This window comes from Thermobia domestica, chromosome 13 (genome assembly GCF_964235325.1).
Source record: "Thermobia domestica chromosome 13, izTheDome1.hap1.1, whole genome shotgun sequence".
Taxonomy (NCBI): Eukaryota; Metazoa; Arthropoda; class Insecta; order Zygentoma; family Lepismatidae; genus Thermobia; species Thermobia domestica.
The window spans coordinates 35,177,780-35,201,982 of record NC_137466.1 but is presented as its reverse complement, the minus strand read 5'-3'; the positions used below and the strand labels follow the sequence as shown (position 1 = coordinate 35,201,982).

Here is a 24,203-nt window from a genome sequence, read left to right as displayed (position 1 = left end):
GTTTTACATTTTATTCAAATGTAATTCTATGTTTACGGAAATAGTTTTAGCGGCTGAATCTCATGTTTGCGCAGGATGCCATTATGCTTCGTTGCCAAACTTGCATGTCTACTGTTGCAGTCACAGTAGTAGGGTAATTCCTTGTTAGCTTTTCAAGTCCAGAGGCGGAACCTGTGAATTGTGACAAAACTATTATAAATAATAAAAGTGGAAAATGGGGAAACGGAAGGAATTATATACAAGAAAGAAGAATCCAACTCAAAGTAAAAGATCGAAGAACCAAGGGAAGCGAAGAGAAAGAGAGAATAATTTGAAGAAACAGCTAAGCGCTTTTCGATTTTTAACTCTTTGTTTCCACGTAAATATTATGCACACGTTTAATACAAAGGTAGAAGTAGTAGGGGTCCCGTTATGTCCAGCCGAGTCAGCAAAAATTTTAGTGACGTCATAGGTCAAAGGTCAATGACCTTGGCCCAGGGTCAATGACCTAGGGGTACCTAGGACCACCCCCTCTAAATTTTGGCAGGGTACCTTGGCCCACCCCCTAAATTTTGGCAGGGGTACCTAGGACCACCCCCCTTAAATTTTGGAAATTGCCAAATCTAAAAATTTGGTGTGATAGCCTAGGACCATAGTATGTACCTCTATCAGTATTGGGTGTCTATGTCGTTCCCTTTCATGGGTAAAAAATTGCCAAAAATTCAAATTTTGGGGTTTTTTGACCTAATTTATCCCCTTTGATGAGGTATTATTACCCTATATAGTTATATGGACGTATACAGGAGTCCATTACCTTTCATAAGACATGTGTATATTAATGCACCCCTTGAAAATTTTGGGAGGGGTACCTTGGCCCGCCCCTTAAATTTTGGAAATTGCCCAATTTAAACATTGGGTATTATAGTACAGGACCCTAATATGTATTATGATAAATTTGGGTGGTCCACCTCGTTCCCTTTTAGGGGTACAAAATTGCCAAAATATAAACGTAAGCAATACGTAGTACCACGTGTTTGGTTTTTGGTCGATTTTATCCCCTTTGATGAGGTGTTATTATCCTATATAGTTATATGGTCATGTATAGGGGTCCATTACCTTTCATAAGATATGGGTATATTGGTGGACTCCTTTAAAAATTTGGGAGGGGTACTTTGGCCCACCCCTTAAATTTTGGAAATTGGTCATTTTATATATTTGGTATTATAGTACTGAACCCTAACATGTATTATAATAAATTTGGGTGGTCCACCTCGTTCCCTTCTAGGGGTACAAAATTGCCAAAATATAAACGTAAGCAATACGTTGTACCACGTGTTTGTTCTTTTGGCCCAATTTATCCTCTTGGATGAGGTTCTATTACCTTATATGGTTATGTATAGGGGTCTATTCCCTATCATAAGACATAGGTACATTTGTGCACCCCGGGAGGGGTACCTTGGCCCACCCCTTAAATTTTAGAAATTGCTCATTTTATATATGTGGTATTATAGTACTGGACCCTAACATGTATTATGATAAATTTGGGTGGTCCACCTCGTTCTCTTTTAGGGGTACAAAATTGCCAAAATATAAACGTAAGCAATACGTTGTACCACGTGTTTGTTTTGGCTCAATTTATCCCCTTGGATGAGGTCCTATTACCTTATATGATTATATGGTTATATATATTGGTCCATTTCCTATTATAAGAAATGGGTATATTGATGCACCCCTTGAAAAATTTGGGAGGGGTACCTTGGTCCACCCCTTTAATTTTGGAAATTGACCAATTTAAACATTGGGTATTATAGTACAGGATCCTAATATGTATTATGATAAATTTGGGTGGTCCACCTCGTTCCCTTCTAGGTGTAAAAAATTGCCAAAATATAAACGTAAGCAATACGTTATACCACGTGTTTTGTTTTGGCACAATTTCTCCCCTTTGATGATGTTTTATTACCCTATATGGTTATATGGTTATGTATATGGGTTCATTTCCTATCATAAGACATGGGTATATTAATGCACCCCTTGAAAAATTTGGGAGGGGTACATTGGGCCATCCCTTTAATTTTGGAAATTGACCAATTTAAACACTGGGTATTATAGTACAGGATCCTAATATGTATTATAATAAATTTGGGGTGGTCCACCCCGTTCCCTTTTATGGGTAAAGAACTATCAAGAATTAAATTTCGGAGGTTATTGACCCCTTTGATAAGGATTTAACATGTTATATGGTTTATTACCTTCATATGTTTATGTGCCCTTTTAAATTTGGGAATTATCAAATAACAAAATTCGGTAAACCTTTTCTAGGACCCATTGGTGTTCCTCTTATGGCCAAATATTCAAAATTTAAAGGTTATTGATCGGCTTTATTATTGAATAACTACAGGATTTATTACTTTTTCATAAGACACAGGTGTATTTGTGTACCAATCTTTAATTTTGGGAGGGGTACATTTCTTATTGTCATATCAATAATTGATAATTGGATAGTATCTCATTCATTGGGTAAATCATTATGATCACGTGATCAGTTATTGACCTATGATGGGATTAGGAGTCCAGGACATTGGTACATTTAAACTTTGTAGGATATTTTGAGAATGCGTCATTGGTTTCGATTATTCCAGCCAAATATAAACGTAAGCAATACGATGTACCACGTGATTGACCTTGATGAGGTAGTGTACAGGGATACATAGCTAACCTTATTGAAACTTATGACTCATAGTCTTACGGGAATACATGCTACAACACTGGCAAAGTTATTGTTGATGCAATTTGATTGGTTGATCACTATCTTTCGTGCAATCTGATTGGCTGATCACTATCTTTCGTGCAATCTGATTGGTTGATGAGTTTCAAATCTTTGCTGCATTTAGTTTTAAGTTTTGTTTAACATTTAAAAATCTTGGTTTCGTTCAACATTTTGCACTCACTGATAAATATGATCAAAACCGTTTATTTGTTAATCGAATAGTTAAAAACCGGATAAAGTTTGACGGTTAACCGTGAAACGTGAAATTTTTTTAGTTCGAAAATTTTTTGTTTGAAATTTTTTGTTTGAAAGCTCTTGTTTCAAATTTGTGTTTGAACTTTTTTTGTTTCAGAATTTTGTTTGAAATTTATGTTTCAAAATTTTTTGTTTGAAAATTTTTTTGTTTAAAAATTTTTAATTTTTTGTTGCAAAATTTTGTTTGAAAATTTTTTGTTTAAAATTTTTTGTTCGAAATTTTTGTTTTGAAATTTTTCGTTTCCAAATTTTTTTTGTTTAAAATTTTTTGTTTCGAATTTTGTTTTTTTTTCAAAAGTTTGTTTGAAAATTTTTTTCGTTTTAAAATTTTGTTTGAATTTTTCGTTTCCAAATTTTTTTCGTTTCAAAAATTTTGTTTCAAAGTTTGGTTTGACATTTTTAAAAGTTTGTGCACTCATTAGTAAAGAACCGGAACTGTTTAGAACTAAAACCTTTGGCAACATTGTGGTGCAATAGTACACGTCAGAACATGATGCAACGTCATCAGTTTTGCATCATATATAAGTATCGTTCGAGTTAGTATTCATGATAACATCATCATGGCTACTTGTCTGCAGTTTCTAAACACACGTGATGTGATGAAATCATTTACCAAGATTACTAATTTACAACAGAATGTACCTTATAGAATCTTAGCTAGCCAAATGATCCCTACAGAGTTTGGATTAAGAATCGTAGTGAAGCTTGAAAATGATAAGAATATAATTTTACCAGCAAGATATTTACCCATGGAAGCATCAAAACAAGAAGAACTGCTGCGTTTCTTAAATACTGGATCTGTATCTTTATGTTACAAAAGACTCTTGGGTCGAAGTCATCAATTTGAATTTAGTACACAGCCAGATTCGTCAGAAATTGTGATGAAATCATGAATTCAAACGTCAGCACATCAGACATAGTTGTATGAATTTGGTTGGTCAGCATGACGTCAGCAACTGTGATGAAACCATGAATTCAAACGTTAGCACATTCCTTACGAATGACGTCAGCAATAACTATAAACCAGCAAATAAAGTGTCATCCTACGAAATCATTTGAGCAAGTGCTTTTCAGGAGGAAAGATGTGTACTTCTAACGATAAAGAGTTCATCTTCGCAAGCTATTATCCAATAAATATATTTCAAACAAAACATGTGATGATTGGTATCAGTGCTAGAACATTTGAACCAGTAATTCGATTGGGCAAAGCAGAACAATTTGGTGTACAACTGACCTGTGAAGAATGGCACGAATCGACCAAATGAACGATTATTTTCATGATGAGCTAAATGTGACCATAGTCAAATCATTAGGCTCAAATCATGAAGTGGTGATGCGTACAGTCCTCGAAGAGAAGATGGTGCTGTTACGTAAAAAGAGTACATTTCATGTCCCTCGCAACATGGTGTATCTAACGGAAACAGAATGGAACAAATTCATCAGCGTATTTCAGTGTGTTAAACATGCAGTGGAAGTGTGCAACAAAACAAGTATATTCCTGAAAAAGTACTATTTTGAAAAATGTGTTATGCATATTGTACAACATGTATCTAGATATTGTGATGGTTGTCAACATCGTTCGTGGGTGCATACCTGTATTGATAAACAGTTTATTTGTGATCAAATGGACATTGAGTTTCCACCAATTGATATCGCAATAGACCTTAAAAGACTTCAATTGGAATTAAAATTATACGCTAAAGACAAACTAGTGCAAGAAGTTCAAAATACATTGTATCGACAATATCCAGAACCACTATCTGGTATGGATGTATGTGGAGTGTAATAAAATGATCCATTTCAATGAATTGTGTTTTTTTCATTTCAAGTACAACCCCATATTCTGATGTGTACTATTGCACCACAATGTTGCCAGAGGTTTTAGTTCTAAGCAGTTCCGGTTCTTTACTAATGAGTGCACAAACTTTAAAAAAAATGTCAAACAAAAATTTCAAACAAAAATTTTCAAACAAAAAAAATTGAAACAAAATTTTCCAAACAAAACTGTTCAAACAAAAATTTTTAAACAGAAAAAAATTTTGGAAACGAAAAATTTCAAACGAAAAAATTTTAAACAAAAAAAATTGAAACAAAAATTTACAAACAAAAAATTTTCAAACAAAAATTTCAAACAAAAATTTTTCAAACAAAAATTTCAAACGAAAAGTTTCAAACAAAATTTTGAAACAAAGTATTCAAACAAAAATTTCGAAACAAAAAATTTTAAACTAAAAATATCAAACGAAAAATGTCAAACCAAAGTTTCAAACGTTTCAAATGTTAAAACAAAACTGAATGCAGCAAAGATTTGAAACTCATCAACCAATCAGATTGCACGAAAGATAGTGATCAGCCAATCAGATTGCACGAAGATAGTGATCAACCAATCAAATTGCATCAACAATAACTTTGCCAGTGTTGTAGCATGTATTCCCGTAAGACTATGAGTCATAAGTTTCAATAAGGTTAGCTATGTATCCCTGTACACTACCTCATCAAGGTCAATCACGTGGTACATCGTATTGCTTACGTTTATATTTGGCTGGAATAATCGAAACCAATGACGCATTCTCAAAATATCCTACAAAGTTTAAATGTACCAATGTCCTGGACTCCTAATCCCATCATAGGTCAATAACTGATCACGTGATCATAATGATTTACCCAATGAATGAGATACTATCCAATTATCAATTATTGATATGACAATAAGAAATGTACCCCTCCCAAAATTAAAGATTGGTACACAAATACACCTGTGTCTTATGAAAAAGTAATAAATCCTGTAGTTATTCAATAATAAAGCCGATCAATAACCTTTAAATTTTGAATATTTGGCCATAAGAGGAACACCAATGGGTCCTAGAAAAGGTTTACCGAATTTTGTTATTTGATAATTCCCAAATTTAAAAGGGCACATAAACATATGAAGGTAATAAACCATATAACATGTTAAATCCTTATCAAAGGGGTCAATAACCTCCGAAATTTAATTTTTGATAGTTCTTTACCCATAAAAGGGAACGGGGTGGACCACCCCAAATTTATTATAATACATATTAGGATCCCGTACTATAATACCCAGTGTTTAAATTGGTCAATTTCCAAAATTTAAGGGGTGGGCCAAGGTACCCCTCCCAAATTTTTTCAAGGGGTGCATCAATGTACCCATGTCTTATGATAGGAAATGAACCCATATACATGACCATATAACCATATAGAGTAATAAAACATCATCAAAGGGGAGAAATTGGGCCAAAACAAAACACGTGGTATAACGTATTGCTTACGTTTATATTTTGGCAATTTTTTACACCTAGAAGGGAACGAGGTGGACCACCCAAATTTATCATAATACATATTAGGATCCTGTACTATAATACCCAATGTTTAAATTGGTCAATTTCCAAAATTAAAGGGATGGCCCAATGTACCCCTCCCAAATTTTTCAAGGGGTGCATTAATATACCCATGTCTTATGATAGGAAATGAACCCATATACATGATCATATAACCATATAGGGTAATAAAACATCATCAAAGGGGAGAAATTGTGCCAAAACAAAACACGTGGTATAACGTATTGCTTACGTTTATATTTTGGCAATTTTTTACACCTAGAAGGGAACGAGGTGGACCACCCAAATTTATCATAATACATATTAGGATCCTGTACTATAATACCCAATGTTTAAATTGGTCAATTTCCAAAATTAAAGGGGTGGGCCAAGGTACCCCTCCCAAATTTTTTCAAGGGGTGCATCAATATACCCATTTCTTATAATAGGAAATGGACCAATATATATAACTATATAATCATATAAGGTAATAGGACCTCATCCAAGGGGATAAATTGAGCCAAAACAAACACGTGGTACAACGTATTGCTTACGTTTATACTTTGACAGTTTTGTACCCCTAAAAGGGAACGAGGTGGACCACCCAAATTTATCATAATAGATGTTAGGGTCCAGTACTATAATACCACATATATAAAATGAGCAATTTCTAAAATTTAAGGGGTGGGCCAAGGTACCCCTCACAAATTTTTTAAAGGAGTGCACAAATGTACGTATGTCTTATGATAGGGAATAGACCCCTATACATAACCATATAACCATATAAGGTAATAGGACCTCATCCAAGGGGATAACTTAGGTCAAAAACCAAACACATGGTACAACGTATTGCTTACGTTTATATTTTGGCAATTTTGTACCCCTAAAAGAGAACGAGGTGGACCACCCAAATTTATCATAATACATGTTAGGGTCCAGTACTATAATACCACATATATAAAATGAGCAATTTCTAAAATTTAAGGGGTGGGCCAAGGTACCCCTCCCAGGGTGCACAAATGTACCTATGTCTTATGATAGGGAATAGACCCCTATACATAACCATATAAGGTAATAGAACCTCATCCAAGAGGATAAATTGGGCCAAAAGAACAAACACGTGGTACAACGTATTGCTTACGTTTATATTTTGGCAATTTTGTACCCCTAGAAGGGAACGAGGTGGACCACCCAAATTTATTATAATACATGTTAGGGTCCAGTACTATAATACCAAATATATAAAATGAGCAATTTCCAAAATTTAAGGGGTGGGCCAAGGTACCCCTCCCAAATTTTTTCAAGGGGTGCATCAATGTACCCATGTCTTATGATAGGAAATGAACCCATATACATGACCATATAACCATATAGGGTAATAAAACATCATCAAAGGGGAGAAATTGGGCCAAAACAAAGCACGTGGTATAACGTATTGCTTACGTTTATATTTTGGCAATTTTTGCACCTAGAAGGGAACGAGGTGGACCACCCAAATTTATCATAATACATATTAGGATCCTGTACTATAATACCCAATGTTTAAATTGGTCAATTTCCAAAATTAAAGGGATGGCCCAATGTACTCCCCCCAATTTTTCAAGGGGTGCATTAATATACCCATGTCTTATGATAGGAAATGAACCCATATACATAACCATATAACCATATAGGGTAATAAAACATCATCAAAGGGGAGAAATTGTGCCAAAACAAAACACGTGGTATAACGTATTGCTTACGTTTATATTTTGGCAATTTTTTACACCTAGAAGGGAACGAGGTGGACCACCCAAATTTATCATAATACATATTAGGATCCTGTACTATAATACCCAATGTTTAAATTGGTCAATTTCCAAAATTAAAGGGGTGGGCCAAGGTACCCCTCACAAATTTTTTCAAGGGGTGCATCAATATACCCATTTCTTATAATAGGAAATGGACCAATATATATAACTATATAATCATATAAGGTAATAGGATCTCATCCAAGGGGATAAATTGAGCCAAAACAAACACGTGGTACAACGTATTGCTTACGTTTATACTTTGACAGTTTTGTACCCCTAAAAGGGAACGAGGTGGACCACCCAAATTTATCATAATAGATGTTAGGGTCCAGTACTATAATACCACATATATAAAATGAGCAATTTCTAAAATTTAAGGGGTGGGCCAAGGTACCCCTCCCGGGGTGCACAAATGTACCTATGTCTTATGATAGGGAATAGACCCCTATACATAACCATATAAGGTAATAGAACCTCATCCAAGAGGATAAATTGGGCCAAAAGAACAAACACGTGGTACAACGTATTGCTTACGTTTATATTTTGGCAATTTTGTACCCCTAAAAGAGAACGAGGTGGACCACCCAAATTTATCATAATACATGTTAGGGTCCAGTACTATAATACCACATATATAAAATGAGCAATTTCTAAAATTTAAGGGGTGGGCCAAGGTACCCCTCCCGGGGTGCACAAATGTACCTATGTCTTATGATAGGGAATAGACCCCTATACATACCATATAAGGTAATAGAACCTCATCCAAGAGGATAAATTGGGCCAAAAGAACAAACACGTGATACAACGTATTGCTTACGTTTATATTTTGGCAATTTTTTACACCTAGAAGGGAACGAGGTGGACCACCCAAATTTATCATAATACATATTAGGATCCTGTACTATAATACCCAATGTTTAAATTGGTCAATTTCCAAAATTAAAGGGATGGCCCAATGTACCCCTCCCAAATTTTTCAAGGGGTGCATTAATATACCCATGTCTTATGATAGGAAATGAACCCATATACATAACCATATAGGGTAATAAAACATCATCAAAGGGGAGAAATTGTGCCAAAACAAAACACGTGGTATAACGTATTGCTTACGTTTATATTTTGGCAATTTTTTACACCTAGAAGGGAACGAGGTGGACCACCCCAAATTTATCATAATACATATTAGGATCCTGTACTATAATACCCAATGTTTAAATTGGTCAATTTCCAAAATTAAAGGGATGGCCCAATGTACCCCTCCCAAATTTTTCAAGGGGTGCATTAATATACCCATGTCTTATGATAGGAAATGAACCCATATACATGACCATATAACCATATAGGGTAATAAAACATCATCAAAGGGGAGAAATTGGCCCAAAACAAAACACGTGGTATAACGTATTGCTTACGTTTATATTTTGGCAATTTTTTACACCTAAAAGGGAACGAGGTGGACCACCCAAATTTATCATAATACATATTAGGATTCTGTACTATAATACCCAATGTTTAAATTGGTCAATTTCCAAAATTAAAGGGATGGCCCAATGTACCCCTCCCAAATTTTTCAAGGGGTGCATTAATATACCCATGTCTTATGATAGGAAATGAACCCATATACATGATCATATAACCATATAGGGTAATAAAACATCATCAAAGGGGAGAAATTGTGCCAAAACAAAACACGTGGTATAACGTATTGCTTACGTTTATATTTTGGCAATTTTTTACACCTAGAAGGGAACGAGGTGGACCACCCAAATTTATCATAATACATATTAGGATCCTGTACTATAATACCCAATGTTTAAATTGGTCTGTTTCCAAAATTAAAGGGGTGGGCTAAGGTACCCCTCCCAAATTTTTTCAAGGGGTGCATCAATATACCCATTTCTTATAATAGGAAATGGGCCAATATATATAACTACATAATCATATAAGGTAATAGGACCTCATCCAAGGGGATAAATTGAGCCAAAACAAACACGTGGTACAACGTATTGCTTACGTTTATACTTTGACAGTTTTGTACCCCTAAAAGGGAACGAGGTGGACCACCCAAATTTATCATAATACATGTTAGGGTCCAGTACTATAATACCACATATTTAAAATGAGCAATTTCTAAAATTTAAGGGGTGGGCCAAGGTACCCCTCACAAATTTTTTAAAGGAGTGCACAAATGTACCTATGTCTTATGATAGGGAATAGACCCCTATACATAACCATATAACCATATAAGGTAATAGGACCTCATCCAAGGGGATAACTTAGGTCAAAAACCAAACACGTGGTACAACGTATTGCTTACGTTTATATTTTGGCAATTTTGTACCCCTAAAAGAGAACGAGGTGGACCACCCAAATTTATCATAATACATGTTAGGGTCCAGTACTATAATACCACATATATAAAATGAGCAATTTCTAAAATTTAAGGGGTGGGCCAAGGTACCCCTCCCGGGGTGCACAAATGTACCTATGTCTTATGATAGGGAATAGACCCCTATACATAACCATATAGGTAATAGAACCTCATCCAAGAGGATAAATTGGGCCAAAAGAACAAACACGTGGTACAACGTATTGCTTACGTTTATATTTTGGCAATTTTGTACCCCTAGAAGGGAACGAGGTGGACCACCCAAATTTATTATAATACATGTTAGGGTCTAGTACTATAATACCAAATATATAAAATGACCAATTTTCAAAATTTAAGGGGTGGGCCAAGGTACCCCTCCCAAATTTTTAAAGGAGTCCACCAATATACCCATATCTTATGAAAGGTAATGGACCCCTATACATGACCATATAACTATATAGGATAATAACACCTCATCAAAGGGGATAAAATCGACCAAAAACCAAACACGTGGTACTACGTATTGCTTACGTTTATATTTTGGCAATTTTGTACCCCTAAAAGGGAACGAGGTGGACCACCCAAATTTATCATAATACATATTAGGGTCCTGTACTATAATACCCAATGTTTAAATTGGGCAATTTCCAAAATTTAAGGGGTGGGCCAAGGTACCCCTCCCAAAATTTTCAAGGGGTGCATTAATATACACATGTCTTATGAAAGGTAATGGACCCCTGTATACGCCCATATAACTATATAGGGTAATAATACCTCATCAAAGGGGATAAATTAGGTCAAAAACCCCCAAAATTTGAATTTTTGGCAATTTTTTACCCATGAAAGGGAACGACATAGACACCCAATACTGATAGAGGTACATACTATGGTCCTAGGCTACCACACCAAATTTTTAGATTTGGCAATTTCCAAAATTTAAGGGGGGTGGTCCTAGGTACCCCTGCCAAAATTTAGGGGGTGGGCCAAGGTACCCTGCCAAAATTTAGAGGGGGTGGTCCTAGGTACCCCTAGGTCATTGACCCTGGGCCAAGGTCATTGACCTTTGACCTATGACGTCACTAAAATTTTTGCTGACTCGGCTGGACATAACGGGACCCCTACTACTGTAGATTATTTTGACGATCATTGTGAACGTTAAGTATGTAATGTGTGTTCTTTCTGTTTTCTTCTTTCCTTTTCTTTCTTTCTTTATTTTTGCTGAAACTCATTTTGCTTATGTAAAATATTATACGAGTATATTCTTGAAAATAATTTATATATGTTCTTGAGCTTTCATATGTACACGAATAGTTGCCTGAACTCATCAGTGGAAATTACTAATTTATTTCACTTACTAGGGAAGATCGTGGGGTGTTACTCGGGCTTCATATTGATACTATGCTCAGTCGACTCCTTTTTATATATGAAAATTAGGCAAGCGGAGAAATCCTCGAGCGCAAGCTTGTTCGAATTATGAGCGTTGAAAGTTCAAAATAGAACAGATTTTGAGACAGGGTTGGAGTAACCACGCTTTTTGATATACACGCTTCAGTTTTGGTATTGGGATGTTTTCTTGGGTGCTTGACAAAATGGTGAGGTGAAAACGTGCGTATTTTGCAAGATAAGGGAACTTATTGGGAAAGGTTGATGGGTAATAGCGTCTTACAACTTGCAAATTGCATCCTGTTTGGCACACCGGATCAATAGGCTAACAAAATGTATTTTCCGCCAACTGTATTGTCATTCAAATGTCATTTTTCTGTGTGGCCACCTAAACATTAAACAATGACATTTGTCTCCGAAACGCTTTGTCACGGAATTAACTTGAACGGGACTCCCAACCCAGCCGGCCTCTGTGCATTGTGGAAAAAATGAAATGTTTCAGTTTAACATTCGATGATTATGCCCTTTAGGCTAAGAAAAACGATGATTAAGGCAAGAGAATGATAATGGAAGAATTGATGGAATGAGAAGAAGGGAGGAAACAGGAGTATCCCCGAGAAAACCCATAGACATGATGGTATTCATTGTGGAAGACGGTGTTTCAATATCTCATTCTAGCCATTTTTTAAAATTTTCAACGAAATTCAATGGCGATTATTCGAAAATAGTGGCCAAATTTCAGACAATATTTTACGGTATTCCGCGAGAAATGTGACCGAAAAACAAACAATCGGCTAGCGATGATGTATGCAAAAAGCGGTTTTCTCGAAAATAAAAGTTACCTGGTTCACAACTTTGAGCGCACATTCCTGCTAACCATTTTTTCTTTCTTTAAATTTTTCGGTCTATTTCGGTCAATTGAATATCTTAGAATATTTCCTGGAGTTTGACCAATATTTCCCCACAATCGACATTTCAATTCGCTGAAAACTAAGTACATGGCAAGCGATGATGTATTAGAAGACCGTATTCTGCCATGCATAATCGTAGGCCGACAGGGCTCGAAGTACAGCTCAGGAGTTCCACGGCAGGCCTGTCTGGCGCTGCGCGAGCTGTTTGGATCGCATTTCCGCACGATTAGGGTCTAAATAATAAATAAAATACCAGTGGTATAAACTAATATTCGTATTCACCCTCAATACCAGCCTTAGTAGATAATTTATTTGATTTAACTTCATTTTAACAATAACATGATTTTCGTTTTCACATATGATATTATATTTTAGTGCGGCCCAGTGCAAAATTTTTGCTAAACAACTGATCCGGATAAAACAACACATTGGTGACAGAGCTTTTTGAGAAAATATTGGTCTCACTGCTAGCTACAGAAGGGAAAGAATCAGGCCTGTAGCCAGCCCAAAAGTGTAGGGGAGGGGGGCGATCCAACCAAATTATAGTTCATCACCATATTATTGTTCATTTGCAAGCCTACCGTGAGAATTTAAGGGCGGCAGTAAAAATTTAAGGGGAGTCCGGCCGCCTAGACGTCCCATATGGATACGGGTCTGGGAAGAACACTACAATATAGATCATCACAAGTTTAATTATGAATACCACGACGTTCTTCATTGAATTTTGCACGCCTGGCAAAGCGTTTTTAAGACAAATGCGTTGGTTCAATTTGAAGGAGGCTACACAGAAAGTGATATTTGAATAACAATACAGTCGAATAGGGGTATCAAATACATTTTATTAGCTTATTGACCCAGTATGCCAAATGGGGGGCAATTTGCAAGGTGTAAGACGCCATTACCCTTCACACCCTTCCAAATAATTGCCCTTATCTTGCAAAATGCGCAAGTTTTGATCTTACTACTGTGTTGGGCATCTAGGAGAACTCCCTGATGCCAAAACTGAAATGTCTATCTCAAGAAATGGTTGTTCAAACTTTCTGCAAAATCTGTTCAATTTTGAACTTTTAACGCTCATAATTCGAACGCGCTTGCGATCGAGGATTTCTCCTGTTGCCTAATTGTTTCGTATGTAAAAAGGCGTCGACTGAGCATAATATCGATACGATGTCAGAGTTATATCCCTCGACCTTCCCTAGTTAGTATTTTAAAAATTCATAAAACCGTAAAGCTTGATTATTTTTTTCCTATAATGAAAAGAAAGTATGTATACCTTCAGTTGAGAAACGCAACCATTCATGTAGAAATGCAAATCCTTTTTCTACTCCGGAGCTGCAATGGCTACGAGGTAGAGGACTGACATCTTGTATGTGGGGTCACTGGTTCGATCTCAGCTTTGCCAGGTGGACTTTATGATGGACAAACACCATGTGTGTGTGGGTTTTCTCAGGGTTTCACCGTGTGCTCCTACTTTTCTCATTCTACCCCTTCATTCATTCTTATGATCACCGTCTCGTTTAGCCTACATGGCATAACCGAGAGACATGAATTTTTTTTTGTAACGTCCTATCATTGTGTTCCGAAGGAAAGGTGATGATGATAACAATGAATGAAATAGTTGAATGAAAGTAAGGGAGGAACCCGGAAGAAACACACACATATGGTTTGTCTGTTGTCCACCGCAAAGCAAACTTGGCACGAGCTGGGATCCAGCCAAAAATCTCACCCACCAGAAGTGAGTGCTCTATGTCTAGTTCTTATTGATCCAATATTCTGGCCGTAAGTGATACGTGTACCACTTGCGGTTTCAACATAAGAATAAGGAGCGGAGATAGAACCTATGCTTGGGACGCTGAATCTATACCAACAAATAATTGCTTGTTATCACTTACCGTCTTTGCTCTATGTAAATTGAAATTGTGATAAGGAGCAATGCAGAATGACTGGATGAAGCAGTTACAATCACTGGCATAAGTCACTGTTCAATCTATAACATTTATCACGCTGTGCTCAGATTTCGGAATGTGTGCGCCAGGATGGTATCATGCCAGCTGATAGACGAACTGAAGCGGGATGTGTTGATGTGTGACGAGATTTTACACTTCAAACACACAATTGCATTCAGTCGTTTTTTGAGAAAAAATGTTTCGGGGGCACACTTAGTATTCCGGAGGGGGGTCACTGCTGGTACTATTCTATTTATTATTATATTATAGACGTATTATTTTGTTCTCCTTCGAGGGGGCACTCTGAGAGCTCTGGGGAAGCCAGTGTTCCCCCAAAATCATCTCTGGAAGAAGCAGTGATTGCGTTGATCCGTTGTGTTCTTTTGGCTTATATTGAAGTTTATTCTCCCCTTATATAGCCACAATGAAAATAAATCACAAATGGCATGGTTGTGGGGCGAGGATTGTTTATGCTGCAATGTCAGCCCCTCCGAGCAAATGCGTAAGCTCCAATAGGTTCTTTTATTTCGCAGGGCTCAAATTTCCCGGTGGAGGTACGTACATCGCAGGTGCAATTTTCCCTGTTCTTGAGGTAGGGCGCAAATTTCCCAGACGCAAAATTCTCGACACCGTTCGAATGACCTCGGAAGACTATATCTTTTTCAATACTTTTTTATATTCTTTTACTCGAGATTTCTTCATAGCTTCTTATTAAAATACTTACTAATAAATCCTCATTTTATTGTCCTAACCAATCAATATGGGTATGTTGTCAGCAGTGATGAAAATTTTCCGATTCATAAAAACATACTCCACTTATTCCTACATCGTTGTATAGCCGTGATGTGAAGTGGAAAATTTTCTTCTATACTTTTCCGGTAAATTTTCCGTTCTTAACAAATATGTGATCAAGTAACAATTCCTCAGTATTCATAAATTGATTAAATTCATGTATAGAAATGTAAAAAAGTGAAAGATTGTTTAAAGAATCTGAAAATTTTCATGGCTCAGACAATTTGCAGTACTATGTAGGAACAAGTGAAACAATTTTGTATGAATCGAAGAATTGTCTGTCCTGTACACTGATGACAATTTTCCGGAAAATGTTGAAACGGAAAATTTTCCAATACATAACAACATACTCCACTTATTCCTGCATCGTTGTTCAGCCGCGATGTGATATGAAAAATTTTCTTCCATATTATTCCGGAAAATTTTCCGTTCTTAAATATCAGCGACCAAGTAACAATTCCTCAGTATTCATACAATTGATTGAATTTATGTATAAAAAAGTTAAAAAGGGAAAGATCGTTTAAAGAATCTGAAAATTTTCATGCCTCAGACAATTTTCAGTATTATGTAGGAACAAGTTAAACAATGTTTCATAAATCGAAATATTTTGTGTCTTATATGGAAAAATTGAAAAGAACTTTTTATGAGTCGGAAAATTTTCATAATTTTGAAGCAAAAAGTAAAACAACTTTTTGTGAATCGGAAAGTTTTATTGCCCTGTAGAAACAAATGTAAGGAATTTTCATGAATCGGAAAATTTTCATCACGTTGTAGAAACAAGTGAAAACACTTTTCATAATCCGGACAGTTTTGGATATTATGTATAGTGATGTTAGGTGGAAAATTTTCCACTATATTTAACTGCACATTCAGCTATAAAATTCGATTCCTGTAGAGGAAAATTACACAGCAAAAAATTATAATTTTCCAATTAGATTTCTGGAATCAGAAAATTTTCTAATATTTCAAGTTGTGAAGTAAAAATTTACATAGTGTTTCTCTCTCTCTCTCTCTTTATTATATCTACTTATTTATAAATGTTGCAGAATGTAAATCTATAAAAGTAGTAAAGCTATGAGAAAACCGACTTATCCGTATTAAACTGACGAAATTTAATATTGTAAGATCAAAGGTGGATTCTGAGGGAAGAACTCATTGAAGTTTTTGAAACATTCTTGAAATGAATGGTTAGATTTTCACTTCATGAAACTATGTAAGACAATACTTATTACCAATAAATTCTACGGCTAAACAACGATGTAGGAATAAGTGGAGTATGTTTTTATGAATCGGAAAACATTCATGACTTTTAATAAATTGAAATTTTAAATAATAGAATTGGATATTTGTACTCTACGAACTCATGTTCTCTGCACTTTGCATACACACACACAGAAGAGTTGAATTGAGTTGATTTTGAGTTTAACGTCCCTTTCAGCAGCGAGACTATATAAGACGGGACCAACTGATTAACGTGAAATCCGAACTCCATGAGCTCCCGCTGGAAATCGAAGCCAGGTCTTCCATGCCAAAGGCGCGTATGCTAACTGCTTAGCAACGAAAGGGCTCGCAGATGAAGAGAGAGAGAGAAACACTGTGCAAAAGTTTATTTCCCAATTTGAAATATTAGAAAATTTTCCGGTTCCCGAAAACTAATTGGAAAAATATAATTTGTTGCTGACTAAATGTCCTCTACAGAAATTCACTTTTGTAGCTGAATGTGCAGTTAAATATAGTGGAAAATTTTCCACCTAACATCACTATACATAATATCCAAAATTGTCCGGCTTATGAAAAGTTTTTTCCACTTGTTTCTACACAGTGATGAAAATTTTCCGATCTATGAAAATTCCTTTCACTTGTTTCTACAGAGCAATAAAACTTTCCGATTCAGAAAAAGTTGTTTTACCTTTTGCTTCAAAATGATGAAAATTTTCCGACTCATAAAAAGTTCTTCAATTCTTCCATATAAGACAGAAAATATTTCGATTCATGAACAATTGTTTAACTTGTTCCTACATAGCACTGAAAATTGTCTGAGACATGAAAATTTTCAGATTCTTTAAACGATCTTTCACTTTTTTACATTTCTGTACATGAATTCAACCAATTTTATGATTGCTGAGGAATTGTTACTTGATTACTGACATTTTTTTAGAACGGAAAATTTTCCTGAAAAATATAGCGGAAAATTTTCCGAAATGGAAAATTTTCCTCCTCACATCACTAGTTGTCAGTAAAATATTTAGAGTGATCGAGCCTCTGGTGTGTAACCACAGTATTTCATATCATCTCCCCATTAGAAATCTTGGCTAAACGAACCAATATATGTTGCCAATAAAATAGTTTAGAATGGTTGAGCCCCTGGTAAATAACCACAGTATTTCGTGACAGACCCCCCGTTCCTATTACCATATTATAGCTACGTGCCTGACTCAGCTAATTCACTACATTCTATACCAAGCACATATTTTCTAAGGCGGAAAATGCTCTCTAAATACCTAAGCTCGTTATTTTCAGCAGATGCACAAATTGGGTAACATTCTATCTACATGAATGTTTATATGTCGATTACTGGAAACCGCTTCTCACTATCTATTACCATATTTACTATATAATGATTAACGTTACAACCGGAAATGGTTGATTTGTACCGCTTCCGGTTTGAATATTACATTCATCAGGGAACTCGATTCTTAACTATTGACTCTGTACATCATGGCCAAAATTGATGGTAATCCATCAGATAGTTCTTGAGACTTTGTTTCACTGACGGACAGAATGAATATATGGCTATAGAGTTTTGATAAACTAAACTCGTTAATGAGTGATGATGGAACAAATATAAGAAAGGGAATCAAGAGTACCGCCGGGAAAATTTTCGAACACAAAATTAGCCATTCAAAACCCACATGTCCTGGGTTAGAATACAATAGATGAAAACTCTACCACTAAGTCATCAATCACCCGCTTATTAGTTTTATTAATTATTATATTAATATAAATTAATGAATGCCTGCTTATATTAATTATTGAACAATTACATTGTATACTTCGTAAAGTCAAAAATTATAAATTTGTATTTACTGTACATAGGTATGTTGACAATAAGCGAATGTTGTTAGAATATTTGTTGAGATTTCTTTTCCTTCACTGCCTTTCGTCTGGTTAAAAAGTAGTTTGCAGTGCTTTGGAGCAGCTGCAGGTGGGAACGCGATAATGGTTGAGACATACCGGCGACTGTTTTGTGTGTGAAAATAAGACCTTCCTCATAAAGCAGTAAATAACTGCAGTAGCAATTGTCTACGTAAGTGATAAAGACATATCCAACTACAAGAAACTAATAAAGTATATATATTCATTATTGAGTTTTTCTTTTAACAGCTACTAGTTAGGGATAGCCAATTCCAGAATTTTTACTTTCCGGAATCCGGAAAGCAAAATCGGAAAAATTCCGGATTTCGGAAAAATTCCGATTTTTTTCTAAATTCCGGATTTTTCCGAATGTCGGAATTTTTCTGAATTCCGGATTTTTTCCGAAATCCGGAATTTTTCCGAATTCCAGAAAGTAAATTTTCCGATTCCGGATTCCGGAAAATTTTGGCCATCCCTAATATATATATATATATATATATATATATATATATATATATATATATATATATATATATATATATATATACAGACACTATAAAGCAAGTGGGCTGATAGTATACGATAGTGTCGGGGATGGTGAAACCTTTACATCGATCTTTGCTTGTCGTTAAACATTATTTGAAGTTAGTGTCTTCATCTTCGACGTACCTATGAGCAATTTACTGTATATTCGTGTATTGAAACTGGTGAAACAAATTTCAATGTTTCAGAATGTAAAAAAAAAAAGAAGAAGCTAGGGTCGAGAAGCCTGAGACAACTAACAGCATAGATATATTATCTTGTAAACTATTTGTCCTTGCCTTGTGAGCTTATTTGAATTTCTTTTTAAGACCTTTAGGAAACTTTGGCCGAATAGATGATGATGGGAAAATTAGTGGAATGAAGAAAGTGGTAGGATACTAGACAACTTCGAGAAAACACACACATTCGAAAAATGAAATGAAATGAAATCTTTGAGTTTTACGTCCCACGCTTATGCCGGTTAGGCTAAAGGAGACAGTGATGATGAGTAATGAATGAAATGGTGGAATGAAGAAAGTGGGAGGAAACGGTAGAACCCCGAGAAAACCCACGCACACGGTGTTTGTCCACCACAAAGTTCACTTGGCGGGCTTGGATCGAACCCGAGACCCCAAGCACCAGAGGTGAACGCTCTACCACTGAGCCACCGCGGTCCCCACACACACTCAATGTTTGTCCACTACAAAGCTCACATGGCACGAACTGAGATCGAACCGACTACCACATACACCAGAGGTAAAGGCTTCACGGTGTAGCTACCGTGACATTTCTTGTCTTGTGTGTTCTGGGTAATACTTGTAACTTAGTTGTATCTTGATTAGCATGGTGCAGCCTGGTACATTTTACTTTCGTTACCATGGTACGCTGCTATATTCTTTACGAGACAAGACGAGACAAAACTAGACGAGACGAGACAAAACGAGACGAGACGAGACAAGACGGGACAGAACCTCTCGAGACGAGAGACGAGTGAGGACGAGCACATTTTTTCGAGACGAGACATGCTTTGCACGAGATGAGACGAGACAGCCTGAAGTCTCATCTCGTCTCGTAGCAACACTACTGCTAATCAATATAAATTATGTCAATAGTTATTGGTGAATGTAAGGCTGGTTCCTTAAGTACAAAAACTCATTAGGCAAGAAGGTATATATTGGATGGCCTAGCTGCAAGGTGTTAGCTGTCGCCTTTTTATGCGGAATGTACAAGTTCACCATCACCAAGAATATAATCAATCAGAAGTGTTTTTGTTACGAAGAAATAACATGAACTGTGAAATCTCTTTTAACAAACTGTCGAGATCTGAGAGTCGACAAACTTTACACTTTCCGGTACCGATTACCTCGAAACCCTGTTAGATAGAATTAGCCAGGGATAGGGTACTTATACTATATTTAAAAAAAATAATAATCTCAGCAAAATGCAGACGTCTTTTAGTGTGAGAGAAAAAGGAATTAAATTTCTCGTTTCTAGTTCTGTTAATCTTGTAGTTCTGAGTCTGTGTCAAAGTTACTGATAAAAATGGAGACAATAATTTATGATTATTTTGTAGACAAGAATTTCATCTTCCGATTTACTTAGTTATGAAAAATTATAGAGTATATTGCTATACTATGTAAATTATGTGTATTGTCGCTGATTTCTGACGGCAATCAGAAATAGAATTAAAAGATAAATAAGGAGGAAGTATAACTACTTTTATTTTAACAATTTTTTGGCTTAAAATGTTTGTTCGGGTTCACGCCCTTTCCCCTTAACCTTGGGTACAGAATGCAAGAACATATAGAGATACCAGTATATGTCAAGCATCATTTCTCGGATCAAGGCCTGTGCGATGCATCGATATATTGATATCGTCGATATCGATATTGACACGACAACATTCGATATCGCAAATATATCAACATCGATATATCCATATCCTAAATTTTCGATATTGATCTTGAGGGATCTTGTCATAGGGGGCCCCTACGACTTGCGATGCATGACGAAAGAAAACAAGTGTTATTACCACAAATAACATTTTTTATTACCTCAAACAGCAATGTAAATAAATCCACTTGCAAATTTTTAATATTATATACTGTAATTTCTTAGAAGCCAAAACTTTTTCCTTCGAAAAAACAAGAAAGAAAAAAGCACCTATCAAACACAAGTGCTTCGAACTTTGACCTAGAATTTAACGTAAGAAAGTTTTTTTGTTCCTCTCTCTCGGAGATTTCCATCCCATTTGGCATTTGAGACCACTCATTGACAAAAACTGCACACATAACCCCTTTATGCAGACATACTCTTAGCCAGAATCAGCGATTGGAAAGGAAACGAGTTTTTAATAATAATAATAATAATAATAATAATAATAATAATAATAATAATAATAATAATATTTTTATTATTATTATTATTATTATTATTATTATTATTATTATTATTATTATTATTATTATTATTATTATTATTACAGTTGGGTTTACAAGTAGGGTCCCGTCTCTCTATCTTGCGTGGAAGGCCCGCAAGTGGTGTCCCTTAGTCTGTGTTTGTCTCTCTGTCCGTTTCTGTGGATGTTCGTTGTGCTGTTAGGCATTTATATTAAACCTTTACATTATGTAACCCATTTTCTTTTTTACGAGTTTTTTGAAAAAGGAAAGAAACTGCTTTCCACTGATATCTATTTCTTACCATTGATCTTATTTCAACTGCTTAAGAAAGATCATTTTGTAACTTTTTGTGTCATCCGTTTTCCTCTCAAGAATAAAACCGTCATTCTTAACAATTTATTTTATTTTCTTATTCCCAGTTTGCTACAGTGTTATATTTGTAACAAAATTGAGGTTTGGTCCAACGCTGTTCGAATTCTCAACCAATCCAACGATCGAGATTTGGGTGTCCTACTATTGCAGGAAAAGGACAATTGCAGGTGATAATGCACTTTTGGAGTCGTATATACACGGAATCGAAGCGAAACCTTCGAACGTTTCCTACTACATCTTTCATTGAACTAGTCCACTCCTACAAAGATCATTGTTTGAATACGTATAAGGTGTCTTGAGAAAGGATTGGGTTCCAGTCTACATCATTTTTAAAAATAGGTAATAAAGGAAAACTAAGAACTTACCGTTAAGTCTGGCTGCCTCGTTGGCCAGTTGAACGTATCTAAGAAATTTGGGCCTCATCGGACGTCCAACCGTGTCACGCCACGCTTTCCACACGTGAAGCTGCTCGTCATAATCACGAGAAAATGCTAGCGTTCGAGTGAGTTCTGAAATAAAAAATAAGAAATAAATTAAAATGCTTCAATGGTTTTACGATTTACAGCAGATCAGCAGGGTTAATAGTTTTTTCAACATTACAAGGGTTATTTTACAATATATAGGTATGAAATTGTCACGGAACTTCAGGATCTTCAGATACAGATCTTAAAATAATTTAATGGCGTAAATCTTTTTTCAACTATTCCAGCTTTAAATACGAATACGAAATTGTAACAACAATAGTAGGTGCTGAAATGTTGTAGAAGTTAGATAAATAGATAATAATGATGATTGTGCGTGTAACTTCTGTTGCGTATATATAGTAATTTAGGCAGAATCCTACTCTGGTTTAGGCTCTCCCCATTGATCTGTCGCAGGCCTATCCAGGTCAAACTGCATCAAACTGATTTGAACTGGCAGTATAGGAAGCTTAACAGAAGTCTTCCCAGTTTTGGCATACTATGGTAACATTTTAAAAATAGTTACCTGTTTTTGTAAAAGTTCGTTTATTTTATGGGAGCACCTTATATACCTTAATATAGGAAATGTTTATTTTTCCATAATATCATGCTCAGAGGAAGGGGGTTAAACCCAGAAACCCTGTTGCGTACGCCTATGCCTATCATCAATCAGAACTCGCTGCTTACTATCACAGCTCGCAGACTAATTCTATAAACCATTTAATCCTCGATCCAAACTCCGTGCTCACAATTCAGAACTAAAAAACAGTACAAAAACATGAATGTTGAATGCCCCATTTGTGTTTCAGGCATTTGTTTCCCTCTTACTAAAAGCTTTCTGTCACTAGTATTCCCTTTTACCTATAACAATAGCAATCACAAAACGTAACTTTTTTGCTTGCTATCAATGGATAGTAGTGACACCTTGCGGCAGTATTCAGCTCTGAACACCTTTGCTGCATCGTTGCAAGTAGATATACTAAACAGACGTGTGGTGGACACGAATGTGCTGGCCAATTTAGACATTTTGTGCCTAGATATAGTCATTTTGAGAACCTGGCTAGCCATAGATTTTCAAAAAGGCCATTAGTGACTTTTCTAGTCATATGCTTTTTGCTTTTAGCCATTTCTAGCCATTTTCTGAGTTTGGCCACTTTTTCAAATATTTTGTGCATCATCTTACTATTTTCTGAAGTTTGATTCGTTCTCTAAGTAGTAGCACTCTAAATCTTATTGCTAGAATCGACCCCATTAAAGATCACATTTATGGTCATATTGATCACTTCCTACGTATATGTTGATTACACAGAAGAGAATGAGCTCACACCATACCGTGACTGTCGTTTGATTACTCCGTGTAATCGTTAAGGTAAAAAAGGATGTCACATGAGCTCAGCAAAAATGTTCAAGTGTATCTGGAGGCGTGTAGTTCTCTGAGAATAAGGAATAACCGGATATTGTTTACTGCATCGGACGAAAAATGGACAATGTTGGACTGTGACCAACGTCCAGGACGGCTTCCTAAACCACCTCTCTACTCGCAGATGGTGTTGTTGCTATGTTTTGAGTGATTCATCATGTCTTTCTCAGGCGGGGTGAAAGCATCAATGCAAGTCATCACAGTGATAAACTTCATGAAAAAGAGACTCAAACTTGTCTGCAATCATTCAACAATGGTCAACAGACGTAGTGTCTTCATGTTAAACGACAATGCTATCGCGCAAAGAACGTTGGAAGCTCTCCGTGAGTTGCAGTACTAAACCCTTAATCACCCAC

General features: G+C 35.9%; 1 protein-coding gene across 2 annotated transcripts in view; it reads right to left on the bottom strand.

Annotated features, from left to right (window-relative positions):
* Positions 1–24,203, bottom strand: part of LOC145668092 (angiotensin-converting enzyme-like) — a 326,884-nt gene that overhangs the window by 108,739 nt on the left and 193,942 nt on the right. For both annotated transcript variants that reach the window (XM_081735610.1, XM_081735609.1), the window contains exon 5: positions 22,332–22,475. In XM_081735610.1, coding sequence (XP_081591736.1) covers positions 22,332–22,475 — 144 coding nt within the window. The remainder of the gene's footprint in view (positions 1–22,331; positions 22,476–24,203) is intronic.